The sequence below is a fragment of the Mustela nigripes genome, chromosome 13 (genome assembly GCF_022355385.1).
Source record: "Mustela nigripes isolate SB6536 chromosome 13, MUSNIG.SB6536, whole genome shotgun sequence".
Taxonomy (NCBI): domain Eukaryota; kingdom Metazoa; phylum Chordata; class Mammalia; order Carnivora; family Mustelidae; genus Mustela; species Mustela nigripes.
The window spans coordinates 136,120,886-136,139,339 of NC_081569.1; the positions used below are offsets into that span (position 1 = coordinate 136,120,886).

Genomic DNA, 18,454 nt, shown 5'->3' on the forward strand with positions numbered 1-18,454 from the left:
AGGAGTCTTATCGCTGGCACCCCATGCTTTCATCAGAGAAGTTTAGCTCTTACTGGCCTTTCTTTCGGGTTCGAGGTTAATACTTTGCCTGAAGAAAGGTTGCTATTGACCAAACCAGCTTGATAACAGGTCCTTCAATGCCATATGATGAGAACTTAGCATACAGAATCGCAGGGAACAGACTCTAGAAATGCACCTTTGTAATACGCCCTCACCCCAGCGTGAATTCTCAGTTTAGTGTTTGGTCGTGGGGCTTTTGGCAATATTGCAACAGGTGGGGCCTGCTCCTGGGTACAATGAATGGGCCGTTCACGTGGGACACGGGACTGGGGGTGGGGCTGGTAGCTGGAAACCAGCCAGAGACTCAGGGGTCCGAGTAGAGCCTCGGAAACACGGAGGAGCTGTGGTCTGGGCACCTTTCCCTCCAGGAAGGCCTCCTTCTTCTGATAGCTTTGGAGGGTCCTTGTGTTCTTTTTTTATGAAGGAAGGTGGCATTTCCTTACCCCTTATATGAGCCCCCTGACCCCCCCGTTAGCCCAAATACAGGCCGATTCCTCCTGCAGGTGTACAGAAAAGGGATCTGCTTCTAGGGCAACAGTGCCTTTTAACCACCAGGCAAATTATTTTCTTTGCAAACCCCCACCGCTCCCTGGGCACATTCCGCTCAGAACACGACAGCATCAGGTTACAGAGACTCTCGCGGAAATGTTATTCCTGCTAACGCGAGGCAGAAAAACGTGACGCCTGGACAAAACACCCCCTGATAGATGGACTAACAAATTTTCCAGGTACCAGCCCCAGCCACGGCCAAGCCTTGCTTGGGCGTCGAACCCGGAGAGTAATTTCCACCGACAGCGTCTGGAAGGGCCTCGGCAGCAGCAAATGGGGACTTGGCCGGAGGCCACGCGGCGGGACAGCAGCGGGAGACATTGAACCTGCTCCAGCGAAAACACGGCCGGGGCCCCAAAGGTTCCACGGGCTTCACGAGATCGGTATGGCCGAGTAAACAGCACCCCCAGGGCTTTCTTCATGATCTAACTCCTCTGGTAAATGAAGGAATTTTTCCAGAAGCCCCAGACTCCGTAAATATCTCTGACAGCCTTCAAATTGTAGTTAAGCCCAGGTCCCTGAGCGGTTCCCGGGTTTCCTTGACATGAAAGGTTGGTCTTGAAAGTCTCCAGGTTGGAAACATGGCTGTTAATTTCGCCCTGTTTATTAGGCATGGGTTTCAGGTGTTATCTGATTTATTCTCAGAGCAGGGCGACCCACCTGCCCCGAAGAAGGGACGGGGGCCTTGGCCAAGGAGGCCATCCCTGATCCGACAGGTGCGGACGGGGGCTCCCTGAGGCTGGGGAGTGCGTGTACGGGTATTTGCTGCATCACACTCTATCCTTTTCAGTATTTACTTTTCAATTAAGAAAGAAAGAGAGAAAGAAAGAAAGAAAGAACTGCCATGGCTGCCCTCCATCCACCAGGAGGAATTTCCAGCTAACACACATCAGGCATTAATTTAGGAGTCCTGCGAACTTAGATTGGGGGAATGGTTTTCCTTTTTTCCAAAAATAACACTTTGCTTTATGAGCCCTGCTGAAAATACACCAAGAGTCAAAACAACTGGCAAGTGATTTGTAACTCTGTATCCTGGGCAGTTCGGGAGCCCTCCTGGGTCCAGGGGACCCCACTGTCCAGGTGCGGGATAGAGGTGTGGGTGGTCAGGGGCTGCTCGGGGAAACATGACCGACCCCAAGGTCAACGGCACGAATTAGAATCTTGGTCAAGAGCTGCACTTCCGAAAAACCACTATTATTTTCTTGGCGATCTCACAGATTTCCCCTATGACCCCTTCTTCTGGGTTAACTCTACGGGCAGTCAGTAGCTGCCTCTGCACCTTCTAGGAGGACAGGAGAGAAGAAAATCCACACACCTAACCTCACTAAAGTGGGAGACTTGAACACTATCAGCTTTATAAGGAAACGTGCAGTGGGCTGCATCTATCGGGAGAACCACAAAGTGGAATTTAAGAAGAAACGATGGAAGGACACGCAGCCTGATGAATCAGCTGTCTCTTCAAATCATCTCTCCTCCCCCTGCCCTTGGCAAGTTAGAATGTTCCCTGCCTCGGGGGTAACTGGTGTGTGGGGAGGGCTCAGAGGGCTCAGATTTCCACCGGCTCCGGGCTGGGCTGGTTATCCACTCTCCAACCCGCCTCTCCTCTGCAGCTCATCCTTCTGTCTGTTTCTCAGGGGCTGAAACAGCCACTTCGGTTTTATGGTGACCGTGTGTGAGAAGCCTGCAGACAAAAATGCAATCCCAAATTGCCTGGCCCCAGAGTGTCAGAAAGAAAAGGGGTAAAAGAAGTTGAACGTCAAGTTGAATACAGAGAAGAAGCCACTGGAAGAGGTTTCTTCTTGGTTTCAGGAAAACCATTTCAGGTCTCCAAAGCCTCTTCCCTCATTGGTAGCAGGAGGGGGAATGAGGGTTGTCACAGGGATTGAAGGAGACGTGTGATGCACAAAGCCAGAGGCACCTAAAGGGGCAGGTAATATCGTTGGTCGGTAGCGATGTTCTGTGATTAACAAGGGAATCTGGCTTTGTTAAAAGGTGTTGAGTTCTTGCATAAATCAATCCAAAAACCTACAAATGACCCTCACACAGAGGGTCCCCTACTGTCCCCCTAGGACCGGAAGCCCAGCCCTAGCCCTACCCCGGGTCCCTCTGTTCATGGAGGCATCTGGGGTGTTCGACAGTGAACGTCTTCAAACATGCGCTCACCGATTCCTATTTAAAGACAGACCTTTTCCTTCCGCAAGTGGACTGATCGCCCCACGAGGGCAGAACCCTGTCTTAACGTCCGTGTTCCCAAGACAGAGCTGGACACTTGGCAGTGAAATGTACTCAGCAGATGTTTAAACGAACACGTGAAAAAAGCAAACAGCCCAAACCACCGAGCTACCCCTCCCCTCCCACCACGCTCCTGCACTGCCCGCTCACGGATGAATCGGTCACCGAACGAAAGCCCAAGAGCCCCACTTACCTTCTCTAGATGCAGGTTTACCCAACGCGTGAAGGTCCTCTTCTGCACATTTTCCCTTTCGACTGGAAACAAAGAAATGCCATTAGCTGGGTGAAACAGAATACGGGCAAAATGCTGCTCTCCTCTTCCCAAGAGGGGTTCCAGGCGGATGGCAGACGGACCCCAGCATGCCCCTGGGGTAGGGAAGCCCTTTCCGGAACGGGGTCCGCGACGGCTTACGTGGCACCTGGAATCCACTCTCCCCAGCCCCTTAACGAGAATAAATAACCACAAATTCAGACACACGGAACATATTCTTTCCGGTAGGAAAACAGAGGCATGTGCCCAACATCACACAACCAGTGAGGTTATTCCCATTTTACTGATGATGAAACAGAGGGACAAACCGCTAATACGCAGCCAAGCTGGGACTCGGCAGCTGGATTCCGTGCGTTTCCCGCTGACTCCTCAGCTCCGCAGGGTTAGCTGGCTTGGGACCCTGGGACCCTGGGACCCCAGGACACCCCGCCCGCTCCCCACACCCCAGCTTAGGCTGCTGCGCCCCTCAGGAAGCTTCCTTGAAATGTCTGAGCCAGAAGACTCTTGAGTTACTAAGTTCTGGATTTCAACATATTGGAGGAACATATCAAATATGCTTAAAACCATTCCATGTTTCTTTAGCAATAAGAAAATGGGAGGCAATTTATCTCCCGGGGGAGCTAAGGGGCTCGGGTTCTCTGTAACCACTATGGTTCTTTTTCCCTCTCAGCCTCATTATTAGGTAGATATTTTGCCCATAAATCAAATTTTAATATTGTGGCTTTCAATCTTTTTAATTGAAGAGCCAGCAGACAGTAATTATGCACATTAACTGCTTTTTTTCTCATTTTCCTCCTTTTCTGTAAGGAAAGGTCACTTAGCAAGCAGGCTTAAGAATTAAAGATCTAATTCCAGTAAACTGTGTTTTGTGGGTAGAAGAGGAGGAAAGAAAAAAAAGTTGATAGAAATGAGGGAGGGGGGGAGGGGGGCTTTTGCTGAGGGCCATGGGCTACAGAGACTCAGAGTTTTCCAGAAGACTGGAGCGCACCCTACCCCCAGCCCCATGTGGGACCTTTCTGCCTCTGCAGTGTTTGACATGGTATGGGTGTCCCATAGCTTGGCGGCCATTTCTCTGTTGATGGCACTTGGCAGTTTCCGGTGTTTCAGCGTCACAAGCAGTGTGGCAGTGCACATCCTTGTGTAAGTGCCCTTCTGAGGGGTTCTCTGGGCACAAGCGTATGAATGTATGTCTCATGCCTGACAACTGAAAGTGCAACCGCAGGGGCTCAGTGGTGGGCACATTTAACATTTTAATAGCTACTTCTAAATTGCCCTCCCAAAAGGCTGCCCTGGTTTATACTCCACCCCCCCCACCTGTCTTTAAACAAGTTTATGGGATTGTAAAGTATTTACACACACATTCAAACACTCAGGCTGGTTTCTCCATATGGCTTCAGAGAGAGCAAAGTGCGTCCCCTGAAACAGAAGTGCATTCAGTGAAAGCCTGAGAGAACCTGGTTTGGACTGTTGGTTTAACTATGTGGAAGGCTACAAAAGAGGAAGTGGGTGTCTGTTAGTCTATGTATGCCTCATGTATCCATCCAGCCACCCATTCGTCTGTCCATCTATCCATCCTTGCAATTATCCATCCATCCAACCATGTATCCATCCGTCCATCCATCCATCCATCCATCCATCTTTCTACCCAACCACGTATCCATCTATCCATCCATCCAAGCATGCATCTATCCGTCCATGCATCTATCTATCTTTCCATCTATCCATCTAACCAACCTTCCTTCCTTCCTTCCACCCAAGTATCCATCCATCCATCCATCCGTCCATCCATCCATCCAACCATCCATCCATCCATCTGTCCATCCAATCATCTGTCCATCCATCCATCCAACCATCCATCCATCCATCCATCCATCCAACCATCCATCCATCCATCCATCCATCCATCCATCCAACCGTCCGTCCATCCAACCATCCATCCATCCATCCATCCATCCATCCATCCAACCATCCGTCCATCCAACCATCCGTCCATCCACCATGTACCCATCCATCCTTCCACCATTCCATCCTCCTGGCTGGTATTTAGTCAGTGATCATTACATGCTAGGAACTATGCCAGACCCTGTGGGCAAAGTCAGAGATAAAGAACACATCCATGGTGGCACTTCTGGGTGGCTCAGTCTGGGTGGCTCTGCCCTTGGCTCAAGTCATGATCTCAGGGTCCCGAGATCGAGTCCCGCATCAGGCTTCTTGCTCGGCAGGGAGCCTGCTTGTCCCTCTGCTTGTTGTTCCCCCTGCTTGTGCTTACTCTCCCTCTCTGACAAATAAATAAATAAATAAAATCTTTTTTAAAAACCACATTCGTGGAATCTGCACTCCAAGAATTCACAGCTAAGCAGGAGAGAAAACATGGAAGCTAAAAGGCACATATGAAGACAAAATAAATTACAAGTTTCCAGGCTGATAGGGATGAGAGGAGGTAATTTCAGACCCCGGGGGGTACTCCTCCAGGGGTCCTAAGAGGATCCCACAGTGGAAGTGAGACATGGAGGGGGCTCCTGCAGGCAAGGGCAGTGTCCCAGCCCTGCCCTGTCCCACAACCAATCTCGGGGAGGCTTCATTTCCCTTCCAGCCATGGCCTGTGGGTGAATCTTAGCACAGATTAGCTTGGACAGCAAAGCTGACCCACAGGAGGGCAACGTGATGACGGAAGACACCAGGGGACCATGAGACTAAATCACAAATAACAGATGAGTCCCAAACTGAAATAGGGTATGGAGACTGCAATTTCTGGACCTGAAACTGGGACACATTGCTCAATACCCAGGAGAGAGAGAGACTGTGCGAATTTAGCCTGCCCCAGAATATCCCCTGTGAGCCACACACCACTAGCTGTGCAACCTTGGGCAAGTTCACGACGGCCAACATACCCTTGCCTCAGTCTCCCCTCTACAGGAGGAGGAAAACTGTGCCTTCCTCATGGGCATGCGGTGAAGATTCAAAGGCATCACCCTCACAAGGCTCCACCAGCAGCTGCTAAGGGAGGGCCACCTGCCTGGGCCTCACGGTCACACGGCACACCCGGGACCCGCAGTATTCCGTCTGTCGTCTCAGCACCAAAGTCTGACGCTCTTTCATGACCTTCTCCATTTCGAGATACCCTCCCCCACCCCACAGACTCCTTCTATTGCTGGCCTGCCAAGACTCCATAAACTTTATATAGTTTCCATAAATCCCGTGGCCCCTTTTTTCCTCCGCACCTATCACGTTGTAAAGGTGTAGGGAGCGATTTCTCTGGAAGGGGTCTGGCCTTTTCACGGAGTGTTTGTGGGGCCCAGAGTGGGGGTGCCGGGTAACAGCAGAGCAATAACAGAGCTATAAAAGCACCATCTCCAGGCCTGCCTGGCTGCCCCGGGTGCCCCAGTGTGGGGCAGGCTGGAGGAGGAGGAGGAGGAGCTTGCCAGCCCCGGGACCCACGGGAGAAAGGCAGAAAGGGAAGCCAAAGCTTTGGGCACAAAGCCACCATCCCGAGTCCCACCCGCCACCCCTGGAGTGACTCTAGCCCCCTGCTTTGCCAAGAATAGGCAATTTCAGGGGTGCCTGGGTGGCTTAGTCGGTCAAGTGTCTGACTTCTGATTTCGGCTCAGGTCACAATTTTAGGGTCGTGAAGTTGAACTGCACCTGCTTGGGATTCTCTCTCCCTATCCCATCTCACCCACACGCACACACGCTTGCTCTCTCTCTAAAAAAAAAAAAAGAAAGAAAGAAAGAAAAAAAGAATAGGCAATTCCAAAATGTGACCTTTCTCCCTTTTCAGGCCACCGGCGGCTGGTTCAGGAGTTGGGAACCACAGAGAGAGGGATGTTGGCTTGGGAGTGAAAATAGATTTATATGGTAGCCTTCTTTCCCTATGTCCACACTTCCCTTAAAACTACTTCCTCTCTAACATTTCCTCTGTAATATCTCTGCTCTTCCTCACCCATGAGAAAGGCCTGGTGGTTTATCTGTCTATAAGCACATGCTCGTAATAAGAAAATTAAAATACAGGAAAGCATAGAGAAACAGATCTAAAATCTGTTGTTGAAATCTTCTTACATCCAGAAATCACCACTATTGATAATTTATTGATTATCCTTCTAGAACCATGTGTGCGCGCGCGCACACACACACACACACACACACACACACACACAGCTAAAGCATGAAGATACTCATGTACGCAACTTTAATGTGATCAGCAAATGCCTCGGTGTTTCTCAAAGTATGGCCCACAGATGACTCACACCAAGACCTTCCAGGGTGACAGTTAACACGCTAATTCCTGGACCCCATCCAAGACCTCTGGACTCACTCTTTCTGGGGCCTGGGCCTGGGCACTTGCATTTAATCAGCTTTGCTGGGTGACCACGTGGTACACTTGGAGAACCTGGATCTAACTGAGAAGAGACAATTGGCACAATCTCTTGGCTCTGTCCAGGCAGTGTCTGGCGTGCACCAGACCTGTCACTGGGCATGGAAGGAACAGGCTGTCTGGAGCCCGGTACGTAGGTCGCACTGGAGACCAAAGATAGGGGACACAGGTACGGTTCCCAGCTTGTCTTCTGGCAACAGGCAAAAAATAAAAAAAAAAAAAAAATAAATGGCATTTCTTGTTCCTTCATTGTCCAAAGGGCTCTTCTTGAGAGTGGCTTCAGTCCTGAATTCATACACCCCAGAAGATGAACCAGAATTTACTAGAAGGACTGCAGACCAGAACTCCCACAGGGGGCCTTCACTCTGCAATGTCCATTCAGATGTGTCAGCCGGGAGCATTTCTTTCCAACATCAGAGGCACTACCTAGCGAGAGGCAGGAGGCAGATAGGCAGGCTGAGGCCTCATTGCTCTCCTCCTCCGCCAGGCTGCTGGGCTCAGTGTTCCACACCCACCTCCAGGAAGTCCTCCAGCTTTCCTGCAGCCCTGACCCTACTCCCCACGCTGGGCAGGCCCTATATGGGCTGAAGTCCCCTCATAGGCCTGGCTCCTGGCTGGTGCTCAAGCAGTGGGGTGCCTCTGTCCCCGTGGGACATCTGGCAGCATCTGGGGACGTTTTGATTGTCACAGAGCGGAGGGGTCGACTGGCATCTAGCGGCTTGAGGCCAGGGACGCAGCTCCACACCCTAGCGTGCTCAGGATGGCCCCTACCACAGGACAGATGTATCCAGCCCTGGATGTCAGCAGTGCTCAGGGTGAGAAGGCCTGGGGGGGGTTGCCTATGGGACACCCCCAGCCGGCTTCTGTCTCAGCCTTCCTGCCACAGAATACAAAGAAAAGCTCCAGCAAACGAGAGGTCTGCTGGTATCTTCCCGGAGAGGCTCATGATACCTACGTCATGGGGTCGTGAAGGTCTTAGCCATTGCAGAAGGGCTTCCCACAGTGTGTGTGTGTGTGTGTGTGTGTGAGAAAGAGAGAGAGATGCATGGCAGTGACTCTTCAGGTCATCAAGCAGCTGGGGAGAGGGTGCAGGAGGGGACAGACAGGGGCAGGGGCATTGGCAGTGACGATAGGCCTTCCACGGGGCACAGCATTCAAAGGGCTCGGCCCAGCGCAGGGCATGCAGCACTGCAGAAACCCAGCTGTCCCCATTACTGCTCACCTCCCGGCGTGTGACGCATGTCGGGAACCAGACCTGCCCATCCTCACCGTTCACGGCCCCTCACGGGCACACGTGCTCCTGTATCCTTTAGTCCTTTAGCAAGTCCGGGACACAAGCTCCTTTTTACGAATCAACCTGGCGGTCGTGGAGGCCGCTCCTCTCGGTCTGGTCAGCGCTTGGGAGGCGATAGCAGTGGCAAGTGGGGGGCGCATGGGGTCACACACCCAGGTCTGGGATGACAAGGGCATCTGGCAGGGGCGCTGCTACCCTGGCTATGGCTGGTGGGCTCTGCCTGTCTCCAGGGGGAGAGTCACCCACCCCTTCTGTCCAGGGGCAGGCAGGGTGGTGGGAGGGCCCCACACGTTCCTATCGTTACTTCTGTTTGGTACAGGGGTGAGTTCCTAGCATGTGGCCGCTCCCATCCGCCAGGCACGGGACAGATGCCCATCTCAGCTCCAGGGGACAGCTGCAGCCCCCACCGGGGACAATCTCTAGGGCTTCCTCGGGTAATAATCTGATCCAGAAAGCCTTCTACCAGCAGCCTCCTGAGAGGCTTACACAGACTCTCCCATTCCTGCCAAATAGTCTTCTTTTTATCCACGGCTCAGACCCGCTCTCCACTGAAGTGTCCCCCTTGGCTCACATCGCCCGTGCCACCCGCCCGGAGGATCTTAAACAGAGACGGAGAGACAGCTCCCTCTCTCTGGTCTCCCCGTGGACGGCCAGCAGCCCATGCAAGGACACGTCCCGCCCGCCCCCCCCCCCCGAAGCACCCTGAGAAGCCAGTGCTCCGGCAGATCCCCCCGGCCCCCGGTCCTCCTGCTGCTGGACCCCCGGGAGCTCCTGGCCACCCCGTCTGGCCGTGGTTTTGCTCCTTTCCCGTCTTTCAACACCTCCCAGAAACACAAGCTCATTACATGGCCCCATGCTGGTTCACTTGAGAAATAAAACTCAGAAACAAATTAAACAGCAATTTCTTTTTCAACAGGAGAGAGGGGCCAGGCTTCAGGAACACCAGGCCAGCATTCCTTGGTTCCGACTCCTGGGGGCCACTTCCCCCCACCGGCTCTGGTGGTATTAAAGCCAAGGCCTCCACGTGGTTTTGCACCCGCACTGATTTTGCATTTAATTTCCTTTGTTTTTCCTCCCTGAATGTTTGCTCTGACCTGAGTTCCTTTTATCAAGACTTTGGTAGTAAAATGCAAAACCCTCCTTGGGACCACAGGCCCAGCAGCACGCAACTTACTATTGCCTAAGTGTGCAGAGAAGTGGCAGGCCAGAGCTGGCCGAGCGCGGTCACCCTCTCTCTGGCTCCCGCCTGCTGGCCTCTGTCCCTCGTGCAGACGGGGGACGCGCCCAGGGGCATCCCAGATGGAGACTATCGGCGACCTGCTCGAGCTGGTGCAAACCAGTGGTCTTCCCAGTATGCACCACTAGAGACTCAAATAAAATTGCCAAGCTCATTCTAACTGGGGACTCAAATCCAATTCTCTCACAGGTCCCAAAGGCCACCAATTAACATACCACGTCCTGCCCCGCCATGCCCCTGCTTCTCAGCTGCTCCAAAACCCATAACCCAGGGCTCCACAGAGCTAGTCCCAATTACACACCAAATTAAGTTTTAAGCTATATATATATATATATATATATATATATATATTGCCTAACAGAAATAAAAAAGAAAGCCGCTCTAGTTTTTCTCTACGAGCGATTCTGTCTAACCTCAACGCTAAACCTCAGTCCACTTTTATGATGACGGATGACGCCAGCCAGTCATAAAAACCTAAGCTTGGGAAAGGGATTTTTCACATCGACCCAGATGGACAGACCAGGGTGACATGACCAGTCCAGGCGGACCGCCCTGACGTGTCCAGCTGAAGGCGAGTTGGGGACCGAAGGAGCCCCGCATGGATCATTCACGCACGCGCCCCTCCAGGACGCAGACAGTAACGGCGACACTCAGCCGTGGGTAGTAAGACGGGGACCCTGTCCTGACAGCTCTGCAAGGACGGATGGAGAGGGGGAGAGGAAGAGGGAAGGATTAAAAAAAAAAAAGAAAAAAAGGTGGAGAAATATTCTCTTCACACAGCATGGAGGCTCACCTCAGGAAACTCCTGACACCGAGATCCTTGGGAAACTGAACTCTGCTATATTTTGGTGATTTTTTTTTTTTTTTTTTTACACAAGTGTTTTCGTGAAAGTATTCTGTCCTCTGAATACTGAGTTAACTTCTAAGGCAGTGTTTTCTGAACCACATTCCATAGACTACTAGTTTTCAAAGGCCTCTCAAAAGAGGAGTCCAGGGGCACCTGGAGGGCTCAGTGGGTTAAGCCTCTGCCTTCAGCTCGGGTCATGATCCCAGGGTCCTGGGATCGAGTCCCGTATCAGGCTCTCTGCTCAGCGGGGAGCCTGCTTCCCTCCCTCTCTCTGCCTGCCTCTCTGCCTACTTGTGATCTCTCTCTCTCTCTCTGTCAAATAAATAAATAAAATTTAAAAAATAAAAAAGGAGTCCAAGAAGTCTGGGAAATAGCAGTCTATTAAAGGTTGTGGTAAGTCCCGCAATTAAAAAAAAAATTCTTTAACTTGTTCTAAACTAAACTCACTTGAAGCCAGACCACTCTTCTTCGTAAAACTGATCACAGCTTCCTTGTAGACGTCTGCTTTGCTGAGAGAGAGAGAGATGTTCATTAACGAGGAACGTCTCCACCGGTCCTGACATGTCGCCAGTGAACCGGGCAGCCACACGTCCTGGGACAGACTAGCATGTGTTTGCCAAACTCTGCTTCCTTTTCCTCTTGGGCACATAGCCAAACTATACTTCCCAGCCCCCTCCTCGCAGGTGGCGGGGGCCTCACGACTGGGCCCCGGCCAGTGGCATGTGGGTGGGTCCGAGGCAGGCCACTTTCAGCGCAGGCGCGGGTAATCCGCCACGCTTTGTGACCACTACACAGGGACGACTCCAAGGACACAGAGGATGACAGGGCCATAGGAGGGAGGGAGCTGGCTTTGTGACCACTATGCAAGGACAACTCCAAGGACACAGAAGATGACATGCCACAGGAGGGAGGGAGCCTGGACTCCCAATTCTCCCCTTGGACAAGGATCACCAGCGATACCACCCAATGAGGAATACCATGGTCGGACCACTGAGTGAGTCAGAAACACGCTGTCCCTGTGTTAAGCCACAGGCATCTTGGGGTTTTTTTGGGGGATCCACCTGTCCTAGCTAATACCCATCACAAGTGAGAACCAGGCTCCCCAGGAAGGAAGGGAGGAAGCCCACATTTACTGTTTGCTCCCGGCACAGTGAGACTCAACTGACACCCGCCATTCACTTGTCCCAGCGACACCCGCTATTCACGTGTCCCAGCGCCCGCTCCCCCGAGGGCAGTGACAGTGCTTCAGGCATGGACGAGGACGCCGAGTCCCGCACGCTTGGCAGTTGAGCCTGGAGAAGACTCTAGCGCGGTCCCCGAAAGCCAAGACTCTCCCTGCGGCGTGGCGCTGGGTTGGGCAAAACCCCTTCCAGATGAACACTTCACTGAAGAACCTTCACGAAGAACCTGTTTCGTACCCGGGTTCGGTCAATGGCGGAGTAACGGCCGACCTGGTATTTTATCCCCAAACGGATCTTCCCAGGCCTCATGAGAAGAATTAACTCGACCGCTTGGGTTCAGCTTTTTTTTTTTTTTTTTTAAAGGAGATGAAAAACATTCCACTTCATACAAATGACCTTGATTTGCATTTTTAAGCACATCTGTCTTTAATAAGCCCTGCACCTGCCCTCACATACTGATGCTTTCAGATACAAGCAAAGGCCGATCAGCCGTGGGAATCTCGAGAATTAGAGAGTCCCACTTCCCCGGGTCATCCAGGACCCAAGGGGGGGACCCCAGGACTCGGGAGGTTCAGGGCTAGAACTGGGAAAGTTTCCGGCACACTGGGATGAGTTGGTCATCCTGGCCGGTAGACACAGTCTGAGGCCGGGCGGATGGGGAGAGGCAAGGTGGTTAATACTTGCTTTACATGCGAGGGAGAAAGCAAACTGTGAAACCCCCATGTACAGCTTTCGCTGCTAACACAAAGCGACAGCAGCATGACTCTAAATTCCTACTGTGAGCAGGACAGGGAGGGCTGGGACCTGCGGCGGGGGTAAGGGGGGGGCGGCTGGACATGTCACCAACATTCCATGTTAATTAGCAGGAGAAAGGCCAGGCTGCCTGTGCCGGGGTCCAGCCACTGAGCTGTGCCAACATGACGACGACTGCTTCACACGACACTGGCTCCTGTTAGACATGCATTGGTTTGAAAGCAGACCAAAGTTACCTCCCGACACAGACCATCCAAATGGACACTTGCGTGTGTCCGTGTGCACACGAGGGCACCTCCAACCCTCTTCAGGCATATTGAGTCCCCAAGGGTCCCAGAGGGATTTTAGTGTGCCTGTGCCACAGACACATGGTTGGGACCCAACAGCTGCACTCTGACATTGAGGTCAAGGTTGGATCATTGTCATGGGTACGAATCCTGCAGAATGGCACATTCCAGGTCTGTAATCTTAAAAAGCAAAACAAAACAAGACAACCCAGAGACTAGACATGTGATTCTCAATCTTGGCACACATGACACTCACCTGGGGAAGCGTTAAAATATAGAGATGTCTGGGCTCTACTCCAGACTAACTGAACCCAGTTCCCTGGGGGCAGGGCCTGGACATCTGCATTTTTAAAGCTCCCAGGTGATTCTGACGCTGAGCCAGAGCTGAGAGCCACTGCTCTGGGCCAAGAGTTGGCAACTTTTCCTGTCATGGGCCAGACAGTAAATGTTTTAGACTTTGCAGGCCACGTGGTCTCCAGCAAGTAGTCAACTCTGTGGTCCTGGCGGGAAAGCAGCCGAGACAGTACATAAATGGACATGACTATATTCCAATAAAACTTTATTTATATGAACAGACAGTGGGCCGCAGTTTGCCAAGCCCGGCCCTGGACTCCACTGGCTCCTCCTCCTGATTCAAGCAGCCATCCCGGGTCTTAACGGTGGCCCAACCTCACAGCGCAACTTTTTTGTTTTTCAATTATGTTCAGGTAGCCACTGTGTAGTACATGATTAGTCCTTGATACAGTGCTCAGTGACTCATTAGTTAAATATTAACACCACATGCCCTCCATACCCATTGCTTGGTTACACGGTTTCCCTCCCCTCTGAAACCCCCAGATTGTGTCTCAGGGTCCACAGAGGCTCATGGTTCATCTCCCTCTCTGATTTCTCCGTCTTTGTATTTCCCTCCCTCCGCGCTATTGCTTACGATCCACATATGAGTGAAACCATATGATAATTGCCTTTCTCTGCTTGACTTCACTCAGCATAATCCCGTCCAGTTCCATCCATGTTGATGCAAAAGTTGGGTCTTCATCCTTTCTGATGGCTGCGTAATATTCCATTGTGTAGATGGACCACATCTTCTTTATCCATTCATCTGTTGAAGGGCATCTCGGCTCTTTCCACAGTCTGGCGACTGTGGACACTGCTGCTATGAATGTTGGGGTGCACATGCCCCTTATTTTCACTATGTCTGTATCTTTGGGGTAAATACCCAACACTGTGATTGCTGGTTTGTAGGGAAGCTCTATTCTTAACCTCCACACTGTTTCGCAGAGTGGCTGCACCAGCTTGCATTCCCACCAACCGTGTAGGAGGGGTCCCCTTTCTCCACATCCTCACCCAACACTTCTTGTTTCCTGTTTTGTTAAAGTTTTGCCACTCTAACTGGGGTGAGCTGGTTTCTCATTGCGGTTTTGATTTGTATTTCCGATGGCTAGTGACGTGGAGCATTTTTTCATGTGTCTGTTGGCCATTTGTATGTCTTCTTTGGAGAAGTGACAGCCCAACTTTTAAAATTCACATTGGGGCTTCAAGAGCGGGCTTTTGTTTGCATTCTATTTGCTGTCATAGGAAAATAAAACAGCAGTGGTGGAGTGCTTTGGGTTGGTGGAGTGGCAGGCAGCTGGGGAATAAAGGCCGAAAAGCAGGGGCACCTGGGGGACTGAGTCAGTTGAGCTGTCCAACTCTTGGTTTTGGCTCCAGGTCATGATCTCGTGATCGCGGGATCGAACCCTGTGTGGGGGTCCACACTCAGTGGGGAGTCTGCTTCAGATCCCTCCTCCCTCTGTCCCACCCCCTCCCCCAAATAAAGAAAATCTTAAAAAGAGAGAAAAGCAGAAAAGCTGAGTGTTTAGTGCCCGCAGATCAGAGAATACTTTCTCTTCTCCCATCACCAACTCCAGTAAGACAACACTTGGGCAATCACACTTTGATGTGATTCTTACCTTTGCTTTCCTTGTTCAGCTACTGGCCTTTTCCAAGACAAACTGGTCAGAGCACCTACTCCTTCCTTGCCTCACCCCTTTATCTGAGGAACCCAAGGGAGCAAGAGGAAAAACCACCCCAAATAATCATCATTGATTTTTTTTTTCTCTTCTTCTGTAATGTTTAAATGGAAATGAGTAAAAAAAAAAAAAAAAGAAAAGAAAAGAAAAGAAAAGAAAGGCTACCTCCTCCTTCTTGTAGGCAAAACTTCTCAGTAGATTAAATTTTGTTCAAGGAGAGTAATCGTCTTCCCCATTTTCTGAGCTCCAGGAGGAACCCAGAATCCCTCTGTTCATCAGATCATTCAGGAATCTTGTGTTCTAATTGAAAAGGTTCTCAAGATTACCGAGGGTAGCTTCCCCGCCAGCAATGGCATTATTTTATTATTTTTTTAAAGATTTTATTTATTTATCAGAGAGAGAGAGGGGGAGAGAGCGAGCACAGGCAGAGGCAGAGGGAGAAGCAGGCTCCCTGCTGAGCAAGGAGCCCGATGTGGGACTCGATCCCAGGACGCTGGGATCATGACCTGAGCCGAAGGCAGCTGCTTAACCAACTGAGCCACCCAGGCGTCCCCAGCAATGGCATTATTAAGGCAGTCATCCAGAGTCTACTTGAATGCCTCTCAGGATGAGGCACTCAGCACTTCTCCAAAATCAGGCTCCCATGATCTTAAAGCTGTCTTTCGGAAAAGGGCAAATCCAGTAAGGGTACAAGAGTTAGGGAAGGGAGAGGAAGTCAGCGGGCCTCCGTTCGACATCAAGAAGGCAGGCCATAGGAGGTGACCAACAGCACAAGGGGCTACCTGGAGAGGCCGAACATTTCCAGTCCTTCAAATCTTTGCATTTTAGAAACTAAAACTAGACCGGTGCTCGCCAGCAGCTGATTTCGGTAGAAAGCGTGGTAAATGGTTTTCAGGCTGCCAAAAAAGCCAGTGAGCTGGAAGAAGGCTTTGTTATCGCACTTGAAAACAATTCCCTTTCCTCCATCCGGATATGCTGCGACAACTCTCCTTGTCACAGATTTCTTCGGGGTGAATCTGTATTTGAAAATCAATCTGTGTGTTTATGCAGGAGATGAAAACACAGGAGTTCACCCAAAAAAGGGACAGATCCTGTCACGAACAGCTTCTTACAGAAAGGTGCAGGGGCTGCTGGAAAAACTCACATTTTCCTCACTGGGGGCAAGAAAAACCTCACAGCCTGCAGAGTTTCCTTTACTGCTCTGCTGCCAGGAAGTTCTTTAGGAAACCTGAAGTCCAAGTTTCGCGGATGAATGGGGCCGTAGCCCACGTAATCTGGACACCAACTTTCACCCCATGTTTACGAAGATATTATCTGATGCAGCCCTCTTTTGTTGATTTTCTTTTTAAGTCTGTTTTACGGAGCAGGTAAGCCCCCTTAAGGGTTTTTGTTCAAGAAGGTAGGGTATCCTCGGTGAAGGCATGAACACGAGAGTGAGTAAATCCGTTAGCAGAAATTGTCTTGTACATCACTGCTGCCCCTGGTATGTGAGAGCAGATGCTTGTCGACAGAGTGGAAAATCCACATACCAGCCTGCTCCTTGCCCTTGGCCTCCGAAACCACCACACCCATTCCAATATGGCCTGGATCACTCACTTTCCAATTGCAACCTTGACCTCCAGCCTGTCCATCTAACCTCCCCAGAGTGGCTCTAGGAAAAAATCCAGGTCTCCTCTCGTTTTGTACATACCCCCTGCAACTCCCACAGTCTCTGCTCACTGTTTCTGGGAGCCACAACCTCAGGCAGATCTGATGGGGTTGGAACCCAGAAAGTTCGGGGGAAGATTTCCAGGAATCAGTGTGGGGACCAGCTCAGCAGGGTGGTGGCCCTGAGGGAGTAGATCACTGTGGCTCTATCAGTGGGGGTCTGACTTGGAATCCACGTCCACGGGCTTGTTTGGGGGCACTGGGCTGCCATGAAGGGTTTTCTCCCAGGCCAGCATATCTGGTGCACGGGTTCTGGGATCATGAGGACAAGCCTGACGGCAGAATGCCCCCCACCTGCACACAGTGGCCAAGGGCCACCTCTGGCCCATGTTAGCATTTGGCACTTGGCTGAAATGAATGGCCAATGAAGCAGCTAGGTCTGATGGACTCTCAGGAAGACGTGAGATAACATGCCGTGCAGGCCCATGTGCTTAAAGGAAACTTCACTTCAAGAGTTTTTGGCGGTCCGTTCTTTACGGCTTCAGGTGTGAAGTCTTTGGGGCTCACACCATGCATGCCTTGTCTCTTTCTTCTGAGCCTGTGAACCCACGAGGTGTGTGTACTGTCACTGGGGTGCGTACCCCCTGAGTGCTCTGCCTGTTGCTTTGGGTGGTAAGGGCAGTGGGACCCTGGAGGCCAACTCAGATGGGGACTGAATACCGTCTCCATCCAACTGGACCCTGAACGGAGTGGATGGTCCAGAAGCCATCAGCTGCCGTGTAGGCTGGAGGGTAAAAAAAGAACAATCAGGAGAAAGATGGAGCGGGGCAAAGCGTGCAGAGGACAGTCCTGTCCCAGCCTTTTCCTGAGGCCCTGCTACACCCGGGCCTTTGGACTCCGTGGGGCGGCTGTCGTTTTCTTAATGCAGTACTTTAGCCTCATCACACTCTCATGGGTTCTGCTGGTTACGGTTAAAAGCATCCTCACTACCTAACCTCTTCAACAAAGTACAAAGAAGAAAGAGATGAGGGAAAACCTATGGATTAAGAAAGGTTTGAAGGCTTAGGAGACACCAGCCCATTGCCATATAGGGCCCTTCTCTGGATCCCGATTCAAACAACCTTTTTAAAAACAAAATAACTGTGTTCTGAAAGTTCAAAACCAGAACTAAAATCAATTCTTGGAAAACCAGAAACAGCCAAAATGAGAGAAGGAAGAAAGAGGGACTTCAAATAAATCAACAGGTGTTAAAAAACAAACAAACAACAACAAAAAAACACAGCAAAGAGCCCTTACCAAGAACATCCCTAATTCCTATTTCACAGATGCACTGCCGAGGTGGGGACAAGTGAGGTCATCCCAGCCGGGAAGAAACGGAGCCGGGTTTCACACCTACGTCTGGCCCCAAAGCGTGTGGTCCTAACTATGATACTTCTCCCGCCCTTGCCCTCCACCAACTCAGACTTGCTGGTAAACCAGGATGGAGATCATTCTAGAACATTCGTAGAATAGTCTAAGTCCTTAATTTAGGTCAACACCTCCGGCCCACACTGCCTGCCACCTTGGTAGATCCCTCTGCAAATGGATGCGTATTTTGGGAATTCATTATTTTCAAGGTCACATTTTTACTCAGTTCTTCTACACAGAACCACGCCTTGGGCCCAAAAGAACCCGAAGTGAGAAAGTCCGAAGGCTGCAGAAGGGCTTCCCCGTGG

General features: G+C 51.1%; 1 protein-coding gene across 4 annotated transcripts in view; it reads right to left on the reverse strand.

Annotated features, from left to right (window-relative positions):
- The window catches only part of CLMN (calmin), an 85,203-nt gene that overhangs the window by 38,719 nt on the left and 28,030 nt on the right, over positions 1-18,454 (reverse strand). For all 4 annotated transcript variants that reach the window (XM_059373902.1, XM_059373904.1, XM_059373903.1 and 1 more), the window contains exon 4: positions 3,035-3,096. In XM_059373902.1, coding sequence (XP_059229885.1) covers positions 3,035-3,096 — 62 coding nt within the window. The remainder of the gene's footprint in view (positions 1-3,034; positions 3,097-18,454) is intronic.